The sequence below is a fragment of the Suillus paluster genome (assembly GCF_016628075.1).
Source record: "Suillus paluster strain FC165 chromosome Unknown EDB91scaffold_54, whole genome shotgun sequence".
Lineage (NCBI taxonomy): Eukaryota > Fungi > Basidiomycota > Agaricomycetes > Boletales > Suillaceae > Suillus > Suillus paluster.
The window spans coordinates 18,344-41,103 of NW_024537614.1; the positions used below are offsets into that span (position 1 = coordinate 18,344).

At 47.8% G+C, this 22,760-nt stretch overlaps 7 protein-coding genes across 7 annotated transcripts; 4 read left to right on the forward strand and 3 right to left on the reverse strand.

Moving 5' to 3' along the window:
• Positions 1-503: 503 nt before the first annotated feature.
• Positions 504-2,594, reverse strand: EDB91DRAFT_1057599 (cytochrome P450; the record flags this gene model as incomplete). The annotated part of the gene is made up of 12 exons (XM_041314089.1): positions 504-676; positions 743-879; positions 920-953; positions 1,004-1,060; positions 1,109-1,298; positions 1,347-1,360; positions 1,413-1,518; positions 1,578-1,711; positions 1,766-1,917; positions 1,967-2,155; positions 2,205-2,334; positions 2,384-2,594. The coding sequence occupies 12 exons, from the start codon at positions 2,592-2,594 to the stop codon at positions 504-506; spliced, it is 1,527 nt and encodes a 508-aa protein (XP_041174211.1).
• Positions 2,595-3,273: 679 nt separating this feature from the next.
• EDB91DRAFT_645344 (TIP49 C-terminus-domain-containing protein) lies at positions 3,274-5,450 on the forward strand. Its single transcript, XM_041327975.1, has 7 exons — positions 3,274-3,548; positions 3,600-3,819; positions 3,942-4,183; positions 4,237-4,542; positions 4,602-4,762; positions 4,813-4,953; positions 5,004-5,450. Exons 1-7 carry the CDS (start codon positions 3,354-3,356, stop codon positions 5,170-5,172), a joined length of 1,434 nt encoding a protein of 477 aa, XP_041174212.1. The 5' UTR covers positions 3,274-3,353; the 3' UTR covers positions 5,173-5,450.
• A 1,219-nt stretch (positions 5,451-6,669) lies between these two features.
• Positions 6,670-7,850, forward strand: EDB91DRAFT_1348851 (uncharacterized protein). The gene is made up of 4 exons (XM_041325991.1): positions 6,670-7,080; positions 7,132-7,213; positions 7,276-7,396; positions 7,445-7,850. Exons 1-4 carry the CDS (start codon positions 6,746-6,748, stop codon positions 7,495-7,497), a joined length of 591 nt encoding a protein of 196 aa, XP_041174213.1. The 5' UTR covers positions 6,670-6,745; the 3' UTR covers positions 7,498-7,850.
• A 179-nt stretch (positions 7,851-8,029) lies between these two features.
• EDB91DRAFT_1084471 (nucleoside phosphorylase domain-containing protein) lies at positions 8,030-9,178 on the reverse strand (the record flags this gene model as incomplete). The annotated part of the gene is made up of 4 exons (XM_041315769.1): positions 8,030-8,327; positions 8,377-8,912; positions 8,975-8,996; positions 9,051-9,178. The coding sequence occupies 4 exons, from the start codon at positions 9,176-9,178 to the stop codon at positions 8,030-8,032; spliced, it is 984 nt and encodes a 327-aa protein (XP_041174214.1).
• Positions 9,179-16,870: 7,692 nt separating this feature from the next.
• On the reverse strand, positions 16,871-18,923 carry EDB91DRAFT_1205614 (IMP dehydrogenase/GMP reductase; the record flags this gene model as incomplete). Its single annotated transcript, XM_041320698.1, has 3 exons — positions 16,871-17,063; positions 17,113-18,268; positions 18,449-18,923. The coding sequence occupies 3 exons, from the start codon at positions 18,918-18,920 to the stop codon at positions 17,039-17,041; spliced, it is 1,653 nt and encodes a 550-aa protein (XP_041174215.1). The 3' UTR covers positions 16,871-17,038.
• A 1,522-nt stretch (positions 18,924-20,445) lies between these two features.
• On the forward strand, positions 20,446-21,177 carry EDB91DRAFT_645533 (uncharacterized protein). The gene is made up of 2 exons (XM_041327976.1): positions 20,446-21,066; positions 21,120-21,177. The coding sequence occupies exon 1, from the start codon at positions 20,535-20,537 to the stop codon at positions 20,985-20,987; it is 453 nt and encodes a 150-aa protein (XP_041174216.1). The 5' UTR covers positions 20,446-20,534; the 3' UTR covers positions 20,988-21,066; positions 21,120-21,177.
• On the forward strand, positions 20,862-21,962 carry EDB91DRAFT_1149388 (uncharacterized protein). The gene is made up of 4 exons (XM_041319368.1): positions 20,862-21,066; positions 21,120-21,185; positions 21,235-21,298; positions 21,355-21,962. Exons 1-4 carry the CDS (start codon positions 20,991-20,993, stop codon positions 21,719-21,721), a joined length of 573 nt encoding a protein of 190 aa, XP_041174217.1. The 5' UTR covers positions 20,862-20,990; the 3' UTR covers positions 21,722-21,962.
• The last annotated feature ends 798 nt before the right edge of the window (positions 21,963-22,760 follow it).

Genomic DNA, 22,760 nt, shown 5'->3' on the forward strand with positions numbered 1-22,760 from the left:
TATGTGTTAAATTTTTTTGCCCAGGTTTTGGCTTAAGGTGATGTAGGCCTGCACCAGCGCACCTTTGAGGTGTAGACCGTACTCTGCAGGCCCGATTCCTTCTCCGTCAAACACGAACGAGGTCAGCGGGGTGGTGTGATGTGTACCCGTTAAATAGTACAAACCACTCTGCAGAGACCCGCGCATCAAGATCACCATATGAAACCTTCTGAAGTTTGCTAGAACCTTCTCGAAGCGAACCTTGACTTGAAAAGGAAATATTTTCAGGCGCACATTTGCATACAGGTGCCTGGCCGTTTGGAGCTGACAGAACCCTCCCTACTTCGTAGAGTCGGGGATCCATGCTGCAAGACCCCGAACCCTGGCTCGACCTCTGATACCCTATCCCGTCCGGTCGAGGACATCCCCCTACACCGGAGCTCATTAAACAAATCCTGGATGAATATGAGAACGTGGTGAAATACTGCAAGGGAAGACCCTAGCGGAACTAAAACGATAAAGTGTCAGTGACAGTAGGATGGAATGACACAAGAGAACGAGTACTGAGTAAGTCCCGTCGTGAATTGGGGGGTGAAATCGATCACATTGCCCTGATCATCTTTGGCGGGAGAAAGGTTCACTGTGGCCAACATCGTCACAATAGCAGACCATATAGAGGCATCAGCAGTATATCGGCCTGATGAAAGGATATCAATGTCTTGAGTCACTACATGCTATACAACATCAAGATAGTTCAACCCACCTGGACATCCGCGCCGGCCTAAGCCGAAAACGTATTCCGCAGGGTCGTCATCCGTCAACGCGCCGTCGACGTCCATGAACCTCTCTGGAATGAAGCGAGATGGGTCAGGGTACCGCTTCTCATCGCGTGAAATTCCCCTGCGAATAGGGTCAGCACATCTCGGTAGCTGGGGAGAACCTATCTGACCATGTGTTGCATATCACGGTCGCTCCTGATGTACGATATTACAAATGATGTGTTCATCGGAAAAAGATAGCGGACCTTTTGGAATGAAGTAACCATCGTATATATCATCACTCGAGATAGCATGTGGTATACCTATAAGATATCTTCAGTAGTGGCGAATCACTCAGGGAGGAAGATTACCAAGGGGTGCAACAGGGTGCCATCTGAAAGTCTCCCGCAGAACTGATTCGACGTAGGGCAATGATGCTCTATCTTCAAACATAGGCAAGCGATCACTTCCAATCACCGAGTCGATCTCTGTTTGTGCGCGTCTTTGAACATCCGGATAAGATACCATGGCGAGAGCAAAAGCCATCAGGGTTGAAGGAGTCTGTGAAGAAGTTAAGCAGTACCCAAACTAGTTCGGACATCCGCTGACCGTCTCGTATGAACCTGCATAGCATGAAATTGTGAGCATAACGTCTCTCGCAAAAAGGTAACAAACCTATCATAGCAGTAGTAGCTGCTTTCTTCAAGACAGTCTCTAACATTGGTTTAGATTCTTGATCTTGCCTCTCCAACCGTTGTAAATTTTCTGCTACCATCGTCAACTGCTCAAGGGACCAGCCTTCGGCCTTGTCAAGCATGGAATCAGTGTCTAGAACCAGACTAAACAATACGCGCCCACCATGTGTTGCTGCGCATACCGAAATGGTACGTCCATCATTTCTGTCGTGCGATTGGTCGAAAGCTGAGCATCGCGTTTGATCGAGGATCCCCAGCACCAGTCAGGTAACTTCAGCACTGCGTTAGAGTAGAAAATGTCACCTCTTTCTAGTCAAAGAGGGCTGAGCTCACAGAAGGGGAAAGTTTTGAGTAAGACTGCTCTCTCTGGAGTCAACATAGCCAAGCCAGGAGCCAGTGCATTGTCCACGACTCGAATCAGAGGATCGTTACGAGCATTGGCCTGGTAGTCATATACAACAGACATCGCAATAGATAATGAGAATCTGTGGACAGGTTAATAATCATTCAATGTTCACAAACGGATTGGCTGACGTTACGAAGTGGGAACGATAATGTTGAGGATCCTCAATTAGATTGACGACCATCTCACGAGCCCGTCTCATCTGCATTGGGAGAAACTTTACTGCAGACTCGGGACGGAAAGTTTGGTGAAAGAGTCGTCGGCAAAGACGCCATTCATCACCATAACCCATGAATGCAAAGTCGATCGAAAAGCCAAATCTGCCTGCACTTCAGAATGGGTGAATAGAACGATATTAGAATAACGCACGGCTCGAGTGTGGCTAAGTATGGTCGATCGGAGTAAATGCGAGAACGTTTGTCCAGTAAGGCTTCTGCAATGCGCTGAGAATTGACCACGACAGCTTCTTGGTCTAGAATTCGCACGAAGACCAAGTCCCCTGATAGAATCATTTGCACCACAAATGCATAAATTGTCTGACCACGTACCATAAGCGGCATGCCACTGAGTATAAGTCAACCAAGGTTCTTTAGTGTTTATAGATAAGATGTTTCCTAATAGCGGGAGCGGCACTGGGCCAGGGGGAAGGGACGGTTTATTCTGTCTGTTCTCAGTGAACCGCCTAAGGGCGGTGACGACAACAAGGGAAACAGGTAAGACGGCGAGGATAACAAGACGACCATCAACTGCGGGGATCATGGTTAGCCTAGCAGTGCGTGGGTAGACATCCAAGCACGAGATGGACCTTATAACGGATGCTTATCGCCCCCTGTAACTAGGGTCTCCGGACTTTGAGGTGCTGAAGTCGGAAGAAGACTGGATTCGGTGTGCATACTAGGAACGCCTACCTTCATTCGTCTACGGTCTGTGCATGTGACCGTCTAGTAGGGGGACTAGCCAATTTGCCTACGCTTACTGTAAGAAGATTCAATTCGTGCTAATTAGTAACTGCGCCAATCAAATTTGTTTACCCATTCGCTACTGCCTGAACGACGATAGCTGTCTCCATACTTATATGACTTGACGGAAACGTTGTTTATCGCAGTGCACCAAGGATCTTTTGTCAGAGTATTTGATTGCTTTGTTCTCACCCTTGGGAGTCAAGCGATCGTCATACACATCGTTGCTTGACGTAGCATCATAATGAGTCACAAATGACTTATTCGTGTAAGTGGATGATAGGAATCCATCTGAGGCTTCTCAGAAGCTTGAGAATGATTGCGACATCGATATGCGTCTATATCTACACCGCCTGTTGGATAGAGATTGAGCATATGTCGACCTTACGGACTACATTTCTCGCAAGGGTAGAACTAGGTCAGTTAGCCTATGGTGGACATACAGGAGATTTAGGTGCGCTTGTTTGGCAACAGCTTTAGAAGTAAACAACCTCCTGCTGACATAATATCGTGACAGTCACAATTGTCGCGTTTCAACGCGATTCAGGGAAAAGCCATCATGAAAGCAACCAGCGCAACACCATCTACATCGGCACCTGTCGCTCACAATGCTCTACCCCCGCCATCAGCCACATCCAATGCTCGTTCTTCCAGAATCGCTCCTCACTCACACATCAAAGGACTGGGACTCACATCAGACGGCCTTGCAGCACCTGATGGTGCAGGATTTATAGGCCAAATTAATGCTCGAGAGGTCGTGATCACATTATTTGCTTCTTTCTTTTGGAACTGACAGAACTCGTAGGCATGCGGTGTTGTGGTGGACCTCATAAAATCCCGCAAATTTTCAGGACGCGCGTTACTTCTCGTAGGCGCGCCGGGAACAGGAAAAACAGCTCTTGCTCTAGCAGTATCCCATGAACTAGGCCTCAAAGTACCATTCTGCCCGATGGTTGGTTCTGAGGTGTACAGCACAGAGGTGAAGAAAACGGAGGTACTTGCAGAATCGTTCAGGAGGGCAATCGGTGAGTATATCTTAGATCTTGGATTTCTTCGTCAAGTTGCTCGTGAACACACCAATATTGGGGTCCTCGAAGGCGTTGCCTCGCGTCTATGAATCTATACTCAAAGCAGCCCTCTCTAACAGGTCTGCGGATAAAAGAAACCAAGGAGGTTTACGAAGGAGAGGTCACCGAACTCACACCAGCAGAATCTGAGAATCCTTTGAGCGGATATGGAAAGACAGTCTCGCATGTCATCGTTGGTCTTAAAACTGTCAAAGGTACCAAGCAGCTGCGACTAGATCCCACCATCTATGAAGCAATCCTCAAAGAAAAAATCGTGGTCGGTGATGTTATCTATGTGGAAGCCAACACTGGTGCAGTCAAGGTGTGTCGGGATTGTTTGATGAAGCATACACAGGTTAATTTTCTTTCACGCAGAGAGTTGGACGTTCCGATGCGTATGCCTCCTCCTACGACCTCGAATCCGAAACATATGTACCATTACCAAAAGGCGACGTTCACAAGCGCAAAGAACTTGTACAAGACGTTACTCTCGGAGATCTGGATGCCGCCAATGCACGTCCACAAGGCGGTCAAGACATTATGAGCGTTATGGGTAGCCTCGTGAAGAGTGGAAGAACGGAGGTGACAGACAAACTTCGAAGGGAAGTCAACAAAGTGGTGAAAGGCTACGTAGACCAGGGCGTTGCAGAGGTTGTTCCGGGCGTAGTTTTCATTGATGAGGTATTTGTCTTTTCAGCGTTCCGTAGGAACAAGGCTAAACGTCCAACATTTTCCTATAGGTGCACATGCTGGATATCGAGTGCTTTACCTATCTCAATGCCCTTCTTGAATCACCGATGGCACCTACTGTAATACTTGCTACCAATCGTGGAAACGCGCTAGTGCGAGGGACAACCGACATTGTCTCACCTCATGGTGTTCCCGTAGATCTATTAGATCGGTTAGTCTGCACACCTCATGACATATTTTCGACTGATTTCCCCTGTCAAGGTGTCTTATTGTAAAGACGGATGGCTATAATCGCGAGCAGATTGGCAAGGTGGTACAGTTACGAGCGAACGTCGAAGGTCTCAAACTGGGTGCCGGCGTTTTGGAACGAATAGCAGAGGAGGGTGAACGAGGATCTATGCGGTATGAGATATCTCGATTATCGGCGAAACTTTTCATGACTGCCTTTATAGATATGCTCTCCAACTTCTTACCCCAGCTTCAATCCTAGCTGGTCTTTCTGGAAGAAGTCAGATTGAAGTAGAGGATATTGGAGAGATGAATGATCTGTTCTTAGACGCGAAGACTTCTGCAACTAATATTGGCGCGGACGGTGGCTTTGATGGGGGAAAGATGTGGTAAATGTCGATCCCTGCCAACAGCCTCTCCCGTACGCTTTTATCTTATCTTGTTCATCTCGTTCATGGTCTTGCGTGTTCAGATTGCTTAAATTGCTGGTTCTGGGTACTGCCATTATTATCTCCCGAATGATGAATAGCGTGGAAGTCAGTAAATCAGCCCTGTGTCGCGTAACCGACTTTGCAACTGTGAGTTCCGAACAACCGCTATCTCGGTCGTTCGTCTGACAGCTTAATATGCCCGTGCTTCTCCTCGTGGGCTTTTGCGTCATCATTTTGTGGGGCATCCCATGGGGAAAGCCTGGACTACTTTTCCAAACAAGCGCACCGCCTACTTGACATACCGGTACCTCCGACTCCTAGCCCGTCTGCGCTCGGTATCTAAGATGTACATTCTCACATTGTAGCGCTCTCTTTGATTACTGATGATCCATACTTCTACAAAGCACCTCCTTATTTATTTTTTTCACCTCTGTCAGTTTGGAAGAAAAGGTTTTTTTTACTATTAGAGTCATGCTTACGGTCGTTTGACTCTGAACTATGACTCACTGTTCAATCACATTTTTAGAGTGGATCTCCCGCGAGCCTTGTATGTGTTTCTCACGACTTCACTTACTACTTATCCTCGTGCTCAACCTTCCTGTCAGGGATGCGTTCAAGCTTTATCACTTTTTTGGCATGCTTCCCATGCCATTGCACCCGGACCTTGCAAGCAGTGCTTTCCTTACAATGAGTTGTGGTGTCTTATACACGCTCGTCGAATATTCTTGTAACTGTAAGCGCACGAGCTTACACACTGGGCCTGAAACCGGGGAATGTCATAAGCGCAGCCATAGGCGCCACTGCATAGGTTTCCAGAACTTCCTGATCCTTGGTTCTTGCGCTTTTTGCGGGGCACGTGTGGTGTCAGCGTGCGTACAGCTAATGATATTTCCAATTGTCGGTGTTATTGCAAAAGGGGTGGAGGAGATTCGCACGTTGGTAGTGGCGCAAGAGGACATGTAGGTCGTCTCATGCACCTCATTGGTTGGATGTGACATTTAACTTTGCAAGCATCCAGGGGCTTCCATTCCTTGGGTACCATTGAAGGTAATCACGTAAGGTTTGACATCATGCACTGAACTTTGTACACAGCACTTGGCAAGCGCTTGAATCCCATGGGTTCATTAGCATTCATTGCTCGGCTCAGCAGTCACACGTTGCCTCATTCTGGCAAACAATTGCCCGCTGGGAACGGGTTCGTGCTTCCCAAGTTAGCGATTTGTTCTAGCCCAAGTAAATAACACTACGAGCCGCCTTACCACAGCAAGGCAGGTGCCTTTTTCTGCTCCCCTGATGATCCCAGTGCTACTTTGTCAGGGTAAATTGTAACTCCGCGAGACTAGAATACCCCATGCGCGCCAACCACGCAGTCCGTCCGGAGTCTGATTTGGCTCCCTTTTTAGACCTTGTTAGTCCGAAGAAGCGACCGCACAGGTCATCAAGCGCGCGGGCTATATAAGGGGGACCCATCGAGTCCAATACTTTCGTTTCGCTTTCGCCTCCCAAGTACTCCATCATTTAGCACCTCGACAAGCATGAGACCTCTTCAAATGCCCTACATGTTCGAGGATCGAACAGGCAACGTAGCTGGCTCAGATTATGATGACATCTACGACCGCATGTTTCTCCGAGTCGTACCTCATCCACATCCTGCTGCTGCAAACGACAACGTTTTGGCTATCTACAGCATGGCGCGCCGTTCAACTCGGCACGGAGACACGCGACATCTAGAAAGGCGGCCTTCAGTGATACTTGAGTTTGCAGAGGGCGCTGCAGGAGGACTAGGAAATATTAACTTTTTCTATCCTCCTGCGCCCAGCATGACAATACCGATGAACAGATACCTACGAAAGACGGCCTTTTTCGGAGGGTATGCTGTTCCCCTGTGTTGCTATGTATTCCCAAACCTGATGGACCACAGATCTCTCTCCAGAAAATTCCGGGCGAGTGATGGTCGGGAATACAGATGGGAGCACCAAAGCGCAGACGGTCACGAATGGTCGGTACGTTAAATATCCTTTTTTTCTACTGACATTATACATATCTGAACCCGTCTTTTTTATAGTGCATTTCAGAAGAAAATTACCTAGTCGCTCATTATGATCTTCGTCAACCACACATGCCAGCCTATAGCGTCTCCGGAAACACTCTGACCGTTCACGAATCATTTTCTCATCTTTGTATAGGTAGGTTACTGTTTTTTGTTCTTGGACAGTGGCTGACCCAATCACCAGACATCATGGCTTCGCTCCTCATCATGCGCTACATTGCTGAGCACGATTTGTAGATACCCAAACCCTAGCGCATTTCATATCTCAAAATCGCCCACCAACCGGGGCGAGCTTCGCAGACATGCTAACTACTCCACATACTGTAACATAGATCGGACCTTGGATTGGAATTTGGATAATTACGGACCAACAGTGTCTTACTGTCGGTGTACACCCAGTAATCAGGCAGGAAAATCACCGCACCCTTTCCCTCACTTATTTCCCTTGCAATGGGGAAAGACAGAAACAGGATTTTATGGCCACTCTTCCCCTGACATTTCCGTCCTCTTCGCGTTCAATTGTTCCTTTTTCATTTACTTACTTCGCATCCCTAAAATAAACACCGAGGCTCGTAACACCTAAAACTAGTCTCCCCGAGTCATACCGTGTAGATTTGGTGTTTTATATAGCTCGAAAACTATGAGTTGGTCCCACGAGTTGTCAGATTGCCAGGCGATGAAAAGATTTATTTTTGAAGGAAATATATGGTATCTAGACCGTCTATAAACTTGTGCAATGCACTCCCAGGGAACATTGAGATGGTACCATCTAGTTAGCAATATCGCCTGGCGTAAAGTAGTCGGGTAGAATGAAGGCCAGCTTCTTGATATCTTCCTGGTTCTGTTCGCCACTTCGCGGCATGATAGAAAAACGCATGCTGCCCTTTTCTTCACTTAAGATGTCCCCATCTAACGCGGCAGCATGAAGATCTTCGAGAACTGCTGCTGCAACATGCCTCGATGTATTAGCGTTGTCCTGCAGAGTCTTGAACACTTCCGCGGCAGTGACTGCTTCCGAATGAGGACGCCATGAATCATAGTCTGTGGCAGTTGCGATTAACCCGTAGCTAGATGGTCTCTCAGTACAAGCCAAAGCTAAGGGAATGCTCAAATCACCTCAGTTCTGCCTCCCGAGCTAGCTTCGCCTCAGGCAAAGCACTCATATTAATGAGATCCCCACCCCACGCTCGATACATAATGCTCTCAGCCCTGGTGGAGAACTGAGGACCTTCCATGCAAACGATGCACTTGTCCTTGTGAAGAACCACTCCTCGACCTTCGTCCGCAAGAGCCTTCTCTACTCTCACCTCCAGCCAACGGATCAATTTCATACTGTATGGATCACCAAATGCAGCATGAGCGACGATATTCGTGCCCTCGAAGAAGCTGGCTGGGCGTATGCCCTTCGTGCGATCAATAATCTGCGTAGGAATTGCAAAAGATCCCGGGGAAATCTCTTCCCGTAGCGAGCCAACAGCACTGAATGCAAGAATAACCCGGACTCCCAAGGATTTTAAAGCTGCAATGTTCGCGCGAGAAGGGACTGCCGACGGTGCGATCGAGTGGTGCTGCCCGTGACGAGCAAGGAAGGCGATCTTAGATCCCGAAGGTAGCGAGCAAATGGTAATGGGCGAAGATGGGCATCCCCAAGGCTGAAAAGACAGCGATGCAGATTGGGTAAGCTCGTGGGGACTCTTAGAGGATGAAGACGCACAGTCTCTGGATTAACTCTCTCTCTGAGGAGGTAGTCATGAGCCACAGGACATAGCTTGATCTAGTTCACAACTCACACAAAAGTCAGGTTATCAAGATGATATAGCCCACTACCACCGATGACACCAACGAGCACTGCGAAGTTGTCATGAGTAGCTGTATCTGCACTTAAGTTAAGACGGGACCAACCATCTTTGGAGGTCATGATGATCTAAGTGAGGAAGGAAGGTTCACTATGAGGGCCCGTATTGGACAAAATTCTAGAGTTTTGCTTTGAACTTGATTTCGACTTTGATCTTACCGAATAAGGAAGGTGTGTCCTTCGACAGCGACATCGACCTTGACTTTGACTTCTGCCTCGACATAATCATAACTCTACTCTATGTGATTAATACAGCTTATGTTGGATTACAGCCAATTCCCCTCGAGACCGTGACTGTTAAGCCCAAGGATGTCGGCGTCATTGGTAAAATCGCGTTTCGTCGCTGTTTCCCACGCTTACTCGCTGTGTGCCACTAGTGGCACACGACGATGACGACCACGCCAAGCACACTACGAAGCACAACGCAAGACAACTTCAACAGTTGCACAGCTTATTCATATTAATTACAGCCATGGGTATCAATAAATTCCCCTCGAGACTATCGAGCTGCTCATGAAATACTTAATTAGGCTGATTTGCCTTGACTACTGATGGTGACTTTGTGGGTTTACATGGGTTATCAACAGCAGAAGCAGAAACAATGAGCATCGGATGGCAGTACGACGTGTTGCCCGCCGTAAATGGAGGTGAAGAAAGGGTGGGTGATACTCCACCACTAAGCTTCGGAGCAGGATGGCCAAACCGAGCGTCGTAGGGGAAGAACTCGGTCTAGGAACAAGCAGACGTGAAAAATTGTCAGTAGCGTATACATAAAATAAAACGAACAAAACCATCAGGCTTGTCGCCTCCAAGAGGCATGTTGGACCAGGGATGTAATGGTTCGCCGCGCCGCGCCGCCGACGGACAAGAAAGACAACAAAACGAACAAAAAAACTCACCAACCATTGTGCCGGCAGTTGTCAGTGTGTTGTTCTGGGGGTGAGCGCACAGTGTCGTTGGGGCTTGGCGTTGGGTGGATGCGGGGAACGTGCGTGGTGAGATAGTTATTGAGTGTGCCGGCGATGTGGACGCTGGACTTTCTGCCGGCACTTGCCGAGGGTCAAGCTCAACACCAAAGCCAAGCTCAACACATCAAAATCAAAATCAAAATCAAAATCAAAACATCCTAGTAACGCGGAAGACATTCCAACATCTAAGCTCAAGTCAAGTTTCGCAAAGCCAAAAGCAAAAAAAAACAAATTGTCCAGTACGGTCCCTTATAGTTCACGTTCAATATCAATCTGCGATGCGATACTTAGTCAGATATTTTATTTTGCAAGTTACAACAAATGTTTGCAGGCCAAGTCATGATCTGAAAAATGAGATATCTGATAAGCTTAGATAAGGACATGTCACCGGTTTTGGCATACTTCTTGACGCTTCCCCAATGGGTTGGCTGTCTTCCTTCTCTAACTTAAGGGCCTGCTTAATTCACTCGTAGCCATAAAGTCAGGGCTGAACCATGTTTAAAGTTGTGTGATTGAGCAGTCAGACTCGAGGGTCTCTTCATCACGGCGGTACAATCAAAGGCTGTGCATAGTAGGTTCTTTGCTTAGACGTGAGGCGCATGTCCGCCATGGCCGCTGATAGCTCCAACCACACCACAGGAAACATTTACCAAGCTCAGGCTGAGTGCTCATGTTTCTGTAGGATGTCCATAACCTACAACCATAAATCGTCCAGATATGCAATCTGCAGATACTTGCAATAACTGATGTGGCAAAGATAGAAACATCTATGCAAGGGTGTCATTAATATGAAGGCAAGCTACATGTTCATGATGGGTCAATGGTTGCTTGAGCACATGTGGAAGTGGAAAGAACGCTCACCCCATGCATCAGCTTCACAGAGGGCCTAATGGCTAGTGTGACGACAAAATCCACAGCATATTGCCTCATATGATTCTTTGCTGGCAGCATAATTTTGCCTCTGAGTAGTTGGTGTTGGTCCTTGCCTGTAAACTTGAGCCTGAGATTATTGTGCCCCCACTGCAGCTTGACCTTGTTGCAGTGAAATGTTGGCATTATCGTCGTTCGTACGTTGCATAGCTGCGGCTACTTCCGCCTCAGATGGAGGGGCAATGCCGATTCTCTGTGAATGATATTAAAGCAGGACAAATGTCGGTGATGAGCTACTTACATTGTCTTCATGAGCAGCAGCAATGACGGAACCGGATGTTCTGACAGGAGATAAGGTGAAATTCCAACACCATGACTGGGGCAGTGTTGGTTGGGGTGCATCTGCAGGTTGAGTGCTAGGGTGCAGGAAACTGAACAAGTTGCGCCACTGAAAGGGAGATGATGAGCGTGCAAGTGGAGCTGAGCGATGAGGCGTGCGGTCTGTAGCATCACCAAAGAAGTCTTTGCCCTGTGTGAGTGTCAGCAAAATTTCAGGAGAGATGGAAACTAGACTGACATATTTTGCCATGCCTCCGTTGTTGGCCTGCCGTTTAGGTATGAAATGGACATCAAAGATCTGACAAGATGAATAAGTGAAAGAACGATGTTCACAACTGATCGGCGCACGTCTCTAGGTGGAGCTGCGCATCCCTGGTAAAAAAGTGAGATGCAGCATGAGACACATAGATATGACTTACCTTGAGCTTCAAGTCGGGCTCTGTATTGCCATCCTGTGCGAACCCAAAGTCTATTTAGAGAAGGCGCCAATGACAGTAGTAATGTATACACGCATGCCACCTTGATCACCGGCCTTTTGTTTGAGTGCTGCCTCTAGGCTCCATACATAAACTTGTGCATACAATTGAGCACTGACAACATATTTTCCATCAGGGGATATGGCAAGAGCCAAGAGTTCGCCATCATGGAAAAGTGGGTCTCCGACTGGCTGATTGATCTTGAGGTCCCAAATGCGAACGGAGCAGTCCCTTGATGCACTGACGAGATAACGTTCATCGGGGGTAAGACGGAGGGATGTGATGGCCTTGGTATGACCCCGAAGAACAGCGAGCTCCTTTCCATCAAACGACTGCCACGTTCGGATGGTGTAATCCGAGGACACGGAGAAGATGCGTGTGCCATCCTTCAACCAACATAACGATGTTACTGTGCTCTCATGTCCCTTGATCTCGATGAGTAGCTTGCCCTTCTTTGACCACACGTGGATGATCTTATCTGCCCCACCACTGGCGAATTCACCTCCTTGCGGAGAGTATTTGATGGCATACACCCAACCATGACGGGTCTTTATCAATGGTGCGGTTTGTCGTCCAGTATCTGGGTTCCATCGTCGTATGGTGCCATCGTCCGATCCACTAGCTATTTCCATGGCGTCGGGAGACCAATCGAGGCACCTCACTGCATCAGTATGCCCCTCCCATGGTTTACCTACCATGCTGCCCTCCTTTATGTTCCACAGCTGTACTCTGCCATCTGCGCATCCACTGATGACCATAGTTTCGTCTGGAGACACTCCTATCGAGGCTACCACTCCTCCGTCACTAGTAACCCAAGGCTTCCCTATTGGTTTTCCGTCTCTTGTCCACTGACGAATTGAACCATCGGATGACAAGCTCATTATATTGCAACTAGTGCTCAAGCATGCGACATCCCATATACATTGAGACCGACCCTCAATGATGCGCTCCAGCATCAAGCTCCCTGCTGGATGTTCCAGCACAGGTTTCTTCCATGATGTAGTCTGAGTATTATGGTTGATGAAGTAGGACCACCCGTATGGTGATATGTACTATTCACATCTGGGAATAAGATCTCCAGGATAATCTGTGCTCAATCCACCTCATCTTGCTGGATGTATATATCCTTTTGGGCTATAGCCCTAAAACTAGGATACATCATTCAGTAAGATTATCCATTATCCATTGGATGTATCCCATGGTGGATCCCATATGTTGGATACACAGCCGCATTTTTCGCATTTTTGAAACTCAGCTGTTTGTCATTCCAAGATATATTCATTATTCACAAAACATATCCCATTTTGGTCACCTCCTCATGTCAGGTCTCCCCACATTATTCCCACACATCACATGTTCGCATTTTTCAGCCACACAGTGTGGGAATTACCCCACAACACCAAAAACATCGCCCATTTTGGGAATCTCCACAATATCAATTGTTCCCACACCCTCCCCATATCACTGCAGCTTCACCACCACACCACAATTGCTCCCCTTTCATATATAAGTAGTATTTTAGTATATATATGTATAATATAATATAATAGACCGCTTTTTTTGTCTATTTGTGTGCCTGCTCCTCCTCCAGGACCCTTTCAAAATGATGTAGGATACAAAACATTTTCGCACTTTTGCCCCTTTGACAAGGAAGTGTCCTAGGGTATTTGGAACATGTTTATGAGTATATATGAAGATATTCCCAACTTTATTTGACCCTCTGAAGTGTCCTACATCAATAAATATAACACATATACAGAAAAACACAAAATATGTTCCCATTTAATTATTTGTAGATGGATAGACTTGGAAAAATGATTCCCAGCACCTATTCAGTAATATGAACAATGTATCAGGAGCCTAGGACCATAGGATAATCCCCTGTTGCATGGTGTGCCCCCCTTCTCCTGGTGGTTTACCCCCTGTGAAAATTTTTCCTGTAGGACCGGACCTCAATTGAGGTGGGGGGTCTATTCCTAAGCATATTTAGAGTAGATATATCATATATTCAGCCTGGGAGACACACAGGATCCATCTACAGGAACAACACATACAAAATTGCACTTTTGACATTTTTGATGTTTTTCAGTATCTTACCATTGCATCTATGATCCAACCTGTTCATATATAATGAGCATAGCATATATACTTGCTTTTATGACCAAGATCAGCTCACAATAGGCTGGAGTTGTGAGCTAGTGTATATGCTTGCTATTTCTACTGATAAGGGGTCCATGCCTTCAAAACATCAAATATTAATGATCAGAAACCTGGAGTACATTTGGAATATATACAGCATCATATATATAAATTTATAGAACAATCCAACAATGATTGAGTGCTGAGGAAGTGAAATAGATATGAAATTGAGTGTGGGAAACACCACAAACCCAAAACATCGAAAATGGTCAGTTGAGCAGTAGTCAGACTTTAATGCTGGGTCAACTCATGTTTACACTACATCCCTTCCCTCCACCATTTACCCTCAGGGCAGTAGGTAGTATAGGTTCCTTAGGTAGTTTACAATCTATCCTACATTTTTTAAATGAAATCTTTGACATGTATCATATATAAATGTCACTTTGTGCAAAAAGATCTCAATTGTCACTTTTCACACACATGTCATTTTGCCTGTCATTACATCAATTCTTCACGGATCTTTCTAAGCCTTTGAGGACATCATAAGGGATATATATTGGAGGTATCACAGGTCTCTGATTACTTATCACAGGCTTGACTACCATGTAGGCTTCTGATCAGTAGAAATACCCCCTCTACATCAGATCTCATGTTTTTGCGCTATATCTAGCTGATATTTAGTGTAGAACACATGTATGCATGTACTACTGATTATAAATGAGCAGGGTGGACCATGTGTGCAAGTGTAATGTACTAAAAAACGTCAAAAATGCCAACCATACAATATTGTATATTTTTGTTCCTGTAGATGGATCCTGTGTGTCTCCCAGGCTGAATATATGATATATCTACTCTAAATATGCTTAGGAATAGACCCCCCACCTCAATTGAGGTCCGGTCCTACAGGAAAAATTTTCACAGGGGGTAAACCACCAGGAGAAGGGGGGCACACCATGCAACAGGGGATTATCCTATGGTCCTAGGCTCCTGATACATTGTTCATATTACTGAATAGGTGCTGGGAATCATTTTTCCAAGTCTATCCATCTACAAATAATTAAATGGGAACATATTTTGTGTTTTTCTGTATATGTGTTATATTTATTGATGTAGGACACTTCAGAGGGTCAAATAAAGTTGGGAATATCTTCATATATACTCATAAACATGTTCCAAATACCCTAGGACACTTCCTTGTCAAAGGGGCAAAAGTGCGAAAATGTTTTGTATCCTACATCATTTTGAAAGGGTCCTGGAGGAGGAGCAGGCACACAAATAGACAAAAAAAGCGGTCTATTATATTATATTATACATATATATACTAAAATACTACTTATATATGAAAGGGGAGCAATTGTGGTGTGGTGGTGAAGCTGCAGTGATATGGGGAGGGTGTGGGAACAATTGATATTGTGGAGATTCCCAAAATGGGCGATGTTTTTGGTGTTGTGGGGTAATTCCCACACTGTGTGGCTGAAAAATGCGAACATGTGATGTGTGGGAATAATGTGGGGAGACCTGACATGAGGAGGTGACCAAAATGGGATATGTTTTGTGAATAATGAATATATCTTGGAATGACAAACAGCTGAGTTTCAAAAATGCGAAAAATGCGGCTGTGTATCCAACATATGGGATCCACCATGGGATACATCCAATGGATAATGGATAATCTTACTGAATGATGTATCCTAGTTCTAGGCTTATAGTCCAGTTTGGATGTATCAATATAGCATTATGGCCTCCTCAATCATGAGTCCATCGTTCTCAGTCGCGCTTAGTAATCTTCGCTCACCTAATCGCACTCCTGGTAAAGGTCTGTTCCCTGAACCCATGACCAGGTTGTTGTCTTGATATAGCATTTTATGATCCAACACCTGAAACTGTTGCCACAGAGGAGGGAGTGCGTTATTCCCGCCTGCTTCCTGGTGAGTCGGTGGATGGGCACCACAACGAGGCTGCTCACCTTCCCAAAGCGCGTCCTGGCGGTGCTGTGCACCATAGGGCGGTGGATCATTTGCACTCTTGCGTGAATAGTCTGCAATCTTGCGAGGAGCAACGAATGATGGCGAGTCTAACAACGCCACTCGTTCTACTTCCTTTCGTCGTGCTGACGTGCTTGATTCGGCCTCCTCGTGCTGCATAACTGAGAAAGTTGCTGCAGCGCTTTACAGACGTCAGTGGATCAATGCAGTTGGAAACCGCCTGGATGTAGGGGTAACACTCAGAGGGGTACGGACGGGGGCAGGACGTGGAAGGGGTCTGGATCTAGCAGAGGGAGAAGGTATGAGCGGATAGTAGCGGGCGACTAACAGTAATGTTTTAGACAAACGTGAGTAAACAGAGCGAGCGCATGCCTTGGTACGCACCAGCGAACCTTATAGTCGGCGGGGGACTCTAATAATAGCGATGGAGATGAAGAGATCCAGTGATAGACGTATGCTGTAGTTGTAGTTGCAGACGCCTTGCTTACACAGAGGTGACTAGTTTTGTTCCGTAAGGGCAGTACATTGCCTACACAGCTTCGGCCTTCAGAAGACACATGCAAGTTTGGGTTAACCTGTGTCTGTTGGGAGAGATAAGATCAATCATTACTGTGGCTTGACTGCGGCTATCCAAAAGGCATTGTTTGCTCAGTCACAGTTGCACGCTCACGTGCGCCTAGACTCCTGACCGTTCTGCAGTGCCTATGCGCGCTGACTATACCTGGAGCATCCGTGATATTATAAGCCAGGCTGATCAGACCGGTGGGAATGGTTTGTCGGAGGCTCATTAGTTCGCATGTCGGTCCGCGTTCAGCGCGTCTACATAGGACGCGGGCTATAGAAACACAGGACCGAACGTGGATGCCAAACTCTATCATCGGCACAACGGTAGGTTTAAAATTTAACCTCCGAGGGAACGGATCCTGCCTGTGGAAAGATCGAATTTCCTGAAAGCGACACTCACTGTCCTAAGCCTGACATTGAAGGCGCAAGCCAGTTCGCTGAAACAAGATGATCACAGCTTTCTTCGATCGACAATGATGTACATACAAATTTCCCTTGTTTTTATGCATACAAAGCAGGAACCTACATGTAAAATACTGGTCATATGGGGTAGTAGCTGGCATAGCGAACCGCCGTATCATATCAAGCATACAATCTCTTCGTGTACCTGCAGCACACATCAGCGACGCATCGCAATATAAAGTCATGACACTCACGAATGCAACCCATGAACGCCTCCCTCCACCTGTGCGCTCGGCGTCCTGATCTCAAACCTCACTCGATCCTCCTTCACGCCTTTCTGCAGCGCCGAAACGCTGCGCACCCCAATATCCTGGAGACTGTGCTGAACGCCAACGTGTAGGTATGGGACGAACGCTTTGACGCTGCCCTTGTCCTGGACGTCACCCGACACACCTTGTGCGACTTTGACAGCAGAGGACTCGGAGAAATAACGCGTCGTGGCGGCGTTCTCATGGGGCTTGCTCGAGGGTTGTGGTGCGTGCTTCGTGGAGCCGGGCTTGCCGTTGACCTGATCAGACGCCCCCGGTCTACCCTGCTCCATAGCCTCAAGACTACCCATGCCTCGGTAGGACTTCACACGCTTTCCATCGTGGTAGAAGTACTCTCCCGGTGCTTCTGTGGTACCTGCAAGAAGCCCTCCCATCATAACGGCGCTTGCACCAAGGGCAAGTGCCTTGACGATGTGCCCCACATTGCTGATACCACCGTCTGCAATCACCGGGACACCGAACTTGGACGCAAACTCTGCAACAGCGAACACGGCTGTGGCCTGTGGACGACCGACAGCCATGACTTCCTGCGTGATGCAGATAGAGCCACTACCCATGCCAACGCGGAGGGCATCTGCCCCCGCAGCGATGAGGCTGGCAGCCTGCTCGCGAGTGACGACGTTGCCTGCGATGACCTCGAGCTTGGGGAACGTTTGCTTGATCCATTGAATCATGTCGATCTGGAACACGGAGTTTCCCTGCGATGAGTCAAGGACGACGATATCGAGGCCGGCCTCGACAAGGAGCTTGAGGCGGTCTCTGTCGCTAGGTCGCGTGCCGACTGCAGCAGCGGCATATAGCTGCTTGGTAGTGGGGTCCTTGCTAGAAAGCGGGTAGTTCTGGTTTTTGAGGAGATCAGAGCGGGCGAGGAGAGAGGTGAGACGACCCTCGTCATCGACGATGGGGAGTTTGCCCTTCTTAGATGCGCGGAGGATCTGGTTGGCTTCCCCGAGCGTGACACCCTGAGGAGCGGTGACAAGAGAGGTAGTCATGACGTCACAGAGGAGTGTCTCGGGCGACTCGAACTGCACGTCACGCGAGGTGACAATACCGACAAGCTTAGCTCCCAGGTATCCGGTTTCTGAAGAACAAGCATTAATTTTATGGTCACGTGAGCGCGAGGCCGTGAGATGAAAGATCAGATATGCCAAAATACAAAAAATATCCGCAGATCACAGGCGAGACCCGTTGCTCAGAAGAACGAAGGTTATTGGTAAAGGAAATCATCCGTAGAGTAATACAGGTGAAATGTATAACGCACCTGTGATAGGGATACCGCAGAAACCAAGACGCGCCTTGATATCAAGGACGTCTGCAACGGTGTGATTTGGAGAGAAGACCACAGGATCCGTGATGAATCCATTCTCGTGTCTTTTCACGGCTCGGATCATGGCTGCTTGAGATTCGGGGGACTGGTTGTGATGAATGACACCAATACCACCCAGCAGCGCGAGACTGATGGCCATTTCGGTCTCAGTGACGGTGTCCATAGGACTACTCATGAACGGGGTTCTTAGAACGACATTACGAGTGATTCTAGTATCCGTGATCACATCAGAAGCAGGGAAATCGATCTTTCCGGGAAGCATGAGGAAGTCGTTATAAGTGAGCCCGCCATGGACGCGGGAGTCCATGAGATCCTTGACGGAGAGACCATCTAAGCATTGATAAGATGCGAGATGGGCGATGGCGTCGGTGGGAGAGAGGACTGCTGCTTTCGATGGGGCGGGCATTTTAGCCAACTCGAATCAGAAATTTTGTAATTCATTATCAACTCGTGTTTCGATCGGAGCTTGAATTGCTCTTGCTCTCGCTCGTTGTAGTCCACGTTGTAGCCCCAGGACTGGGAGTCGAGCGTGTCCTACATCGAGTGCAGGCTAATTAACGCTAACTTTGACGCTTGGTTCGTTGTCGCACTGTCTCAGCTCGTGCGATTCCGAGTCGAGGAAGTCGAGCGAGTCCTACAACGAGCACAGACTGTCCTCCTTGAAATATGCTAACTTTGAAGTTTCGCTCGCTGTTGCACTTGCTTGACTCGCAGTACTAGTCGAAGAGTCGAACGAATCCTGCAACGAGCATGGGCTGACCTCCTCGAAACATGCTAGCTTTGAAGCTTGAAGCTTCGTTCGTTGTTCAACACTAGTCCAACTGCCACAAATTTCAATCGAGCAGTTGAGCGAGTCCTACGTACAACAAGAAACAGAAGGTCCGTGGAGAACTTTCAAGCTGCATATCTTGTATGATATCCGCGTCAAGCTTGGCGCTGTTATTGTGCATAATGAGCATGCAAAATGCAATACTCTCTCTCAGCGCGTCTATCTAATACTATATATCACAGAATTCGTATGCCCTTGGATCATTTGAATCAGTCCTTACCGCGGAAATCAGAAACTGACTGTATCCTACTTGGGCCTAGGCTGCTCATTTCCGCTGCAGTCCAGCGCTCGCGAACCCCTCAGTATCAACACGTGTTTGTCATGATCGCAGATGAGCCAAACTGGCGGCTCTGTCACCGAAGGTCCGCAATTTTCCCTCTCGCTTTCTTGCTGTCAGATGAGGTATAGGTTCCAGTAAGCAACAACTTACTCCTCGGTGTGTCCCACGGTAATATTTTCAGGTGGAAGCTGCACGTCGCTGTGAGCGCTTTGATGCTGGCTGTCGTCGACGCTACTCTCTTTCGACAGCCTTCGGCTATGTGTAGAAGTGCTTGATGCTCTTGACATGAGGAATATGTACCTATTGGCTGCAAAGCAAGGTTGGTGGGACGGAACAAAGGGGTCAGAAAATCGCAGAGATAAGTGATGATACAAATCCCGGTGAAGCTGCCATTGGGGATGTGAGTGTTTTCGCCCGGATGCTTCTGCATCCTCCTCACCATAACTTCAGCTCGAACACCCCTTGCCAGCCACCGGAACCTCACACATTGGAAAGCGTTTTCAATCTTTCACCCAAGGGCGGCTTAGCTGCGTAAGTTCTACTTAGTGATGTTGTTAAACACAAGGTCATAGATCGTCTCAGTAGGGCGGAAGATATCGTGGTGCGGAAGCCAAATCTACGTGACTTGTGAGCGAAAAAAAAGCCTGACAGCTGACAATATACCCACAGAATGAAAATCATGAAGGAAGTGTTGGATGTTCTCCATAATTCAATAAATACCTTCAAGGATGGTAGGGACGGCCGCTCTCGTTTCCGAGCGGTATACAGGAGAGTTGCGGAGGAACACGACGGCGACATGGACATTGTATCGGTCTTCGTAGGTTTCGCATGCTTATCTTTGACTCGTTTTGAAATTGGTGTTCGATCAATTCGGTCTATTCTCCGCCGTCAGCACGTCTTTTATCGTAGCGATGGAGTCGAATCTCAGTCCTGGCCCTAGCAACACCACAAATACCCTTCTCACGCAGCTCCTACAAATTGGACTCGGAAACCTCGCCAAGGCGGGCTTGACTCCAGCAGCGCCGGCATCTACGTGGTCACCGTCCACGCCGAATATAAGGATCCAAACGATCGCCTACGCAAGCTTGTCCATGAGTTTGCTCGCTGCATTCGGCGCCGCACTATGCAAGCAGTGGCTTGGGTACTGCAAGTCGAACAAATATGGCCGCGGCTCGCCTGAGAAACGCGGGAAGCGCAATTTGAAGGCATCATCACTTGATATTCTGATGCCGTCGTGCAATCCTTTCCGATCTTCCTTTAGATCTCGCTTCTTCTCTTTGGGATCGCCCTCAGCGCCAACATGTGGTATGAGCAGCATAGCATCATCGGAACAACGGTCTTCGGATTTTTGTTCTATTCGCTGACTGATGGCATCTTTGATATCTCCCCCCTGTCCATTTCAAACGCCGATATCGACAATGTTGCGCATGTTGCGCATTGACAGTGAGTTCTCTTGTGATTTCTGGTGATTGTTTCCAGTCTGAATCACATTGCAGGAGTCCTACTCCTGATGTTCAAACCAGCATCCGGGTATTTCCAGCAGCTGACAACATCGGTGCACGGCAAGTTTCGTTTTCTTACGCATGTCCAAACTTTGACCGTTCTTGTTAGGTGTGCTACAGCGGCTGCTGGTACCCTCAGGTCAAGTTGGTTTCGATTGTCCTCGCACTGGCAGGTGATGGTCTTTGCTACTGTCGCATACGACACCCATCGCTGATTTCGCTCCACAAGTCCTGTGCATGCGGTATCATTCGCACGGCGCTTTCTTCAGCAGTTCTTTTCCGCGCCTCATAACGGGCTGCATTTCTTGCTTCTGCGCTCTTCGACGACGGTTGTAAACTCGGAAGCACACTCGCTCGACCGGAACCTGAACGTGTTCGCGGAGAATGAATACCCCCTGAACCTCAGCCTCCCGCACATACCCACCAGCTGTCTCGAAGCACCTAGCATCAAGTGGCTGCTTGAGACATCTACGGATCCTGAAACATTTCTTGCTGCTGCTAGCCTTGTTCCGCATGTTGAATGGCCCCTGGATCTCGACGTTACAGACATGCTGCATCATCTGTATGATATTCACATAACCTGCTTGAATATTTAGGGGTGCATTGTACCGTCGTTGAAGGAGAAGGCATCGGCATGTACAATAGCTCTTTGCCATCTAGTGTTCTTCAGGCACATCCTGGCCGTGGTGAATTCCTCGGCCAGGAGAGCACGGACTGTGACGTATTTGATGACATGCAGTTCCCAGAGATGGACAGCTTCACGGTGCTTGCCACGGCTTGCAATATATCGTAAGATAGCTACTCGACCCTGAAATATGCAGAATTGGTTTCTTGTCCCTACTCTGTTTCCCAGTGGCTTTCACATTTTTTTCCTTACCACTTTCTTACTGGACGAGTGGATGAACACGTAGAACGCCTCGCCACAGAAGTCATATCAAAGCTGCTGGGCTCCGAGTCTTTATCTCCGTCGAATCAAATCGTAGCCAACTGCACCCTTCTCGCTTGCAGCATGGTTGAGGTTCAGTTTGACAAGGACTTAGTTCAGATTGATAAAAGGTGTCATTGACCCATTTGGTTCTTCTGCTATTTTTAACGAAGCGATTGTGTGGTTTTGCTCTGCTTCAACTCGCTACGTTTCTTTTGGCGCAGTTCCAGAAGGCACTCTGGGCATGCGATGGAGGGGATCTCGACAAAGACAGCACAAGGGCTGGGCGCCGAGCATGGCACCTCCTCGATGACATCTGTCGCATAATCGAGCTTACTTGAGATTATCTACCTTGACCCCAGACGATGCTGAACCTGGATATGTGCAGGAAGATTTATTTGCGAGCGAGGTAATCCGAACAAAATGATTCTTGGGTGTCATTAGAACATTTTCGAAAGGCACTGCAGTTCACGCTCACCGCTGTCGATAGGTCCTGGCACACTGACAGCGTGTGGAATGTTTTCGCTTTGGCTGGCAGGCGATTCAACTTGCCAGAAGACTTCGACTGGGTGGTGGACTGCCTCGACTACGCTTATTCCGACGACCACGAGACGGCAGGGGAAGCCCTTTTGATCCTGTGCAGCACGGGAGTGATCTGCAACCCCGCTAAACAACATCTGTTCATCAAGAGCCTCATCGCCTGCATGGGC

Coding starts and splice junctions, on each gene's coding strand:
- EDB91DRAFT_645344 (XM_041327975.1), top strand. CDS start 3,354: ATGAAAGCAACCAGCGCAACACCATCTACATCGGCACCTGTCGCTCAC. Junction 4,184..4,236: donor CCAACACTGGTGCAGTCAAG/GTGTGTCGGGAT, acceptor TCTTTCACGCAG/AGAGTTGGACGTTCCGATGC. Junction 4,543..4,601: donor GCGTAGTTTTCATTGATGAG/GTATTTGTCTTT, acceptor ATTTTCCTATAG/GTGCACATGCTGGATATCGA.
- EDB91DRAFT_1348851 (XM_041325991.1), top strand. CDS start 6,746: ATGAGACCTCTTCAAATGCCCTACATGTTCGAGGATCGAACAGGCAAC. Junction 7,081..7,131: donor AAGACGGCCTTTTTCGGAGG/GTATGCTGTTCC, acceptor GATGGACCACAG/ATCTCTCTCCAGAAAATTCC. Junction 7,214..7,275: donor CAGACGGTCACGAATGGTCG/GTACGTTAAATA, acceptor TCTTTTTTATAG/TGCATTTCAGAAGAAAATTA.
- EDB91DRAFT_645533 (XM_041327976.1), top strand. CDS start 20,535: ATGGAGTCGAATCTCAGTCCTGGCCCTAGCAACACCACAAATACCCTT.
- EDB91DRAFT_1149388 (XM_041319368.1), top strand. CDS start 20,991: ATGGCATCTTTGATATCTCCCCCCTGTCCATTTCAAACGCCGATATCG. Junction 21,067..21,119: donor GCGCATGTTGCGCATTGACA/GTGAGTTCTCTT, acceptor ATCACATTGCAG/GAGTCCTACTCCTGATGTTC. Junction 21,299..21,354: donor GATTGTCCTCGCACTGGCAG/GTGATGGTCTTT, acceptor TCGCTCCACAAG/TCCTGTGCATGCGGTATCAT.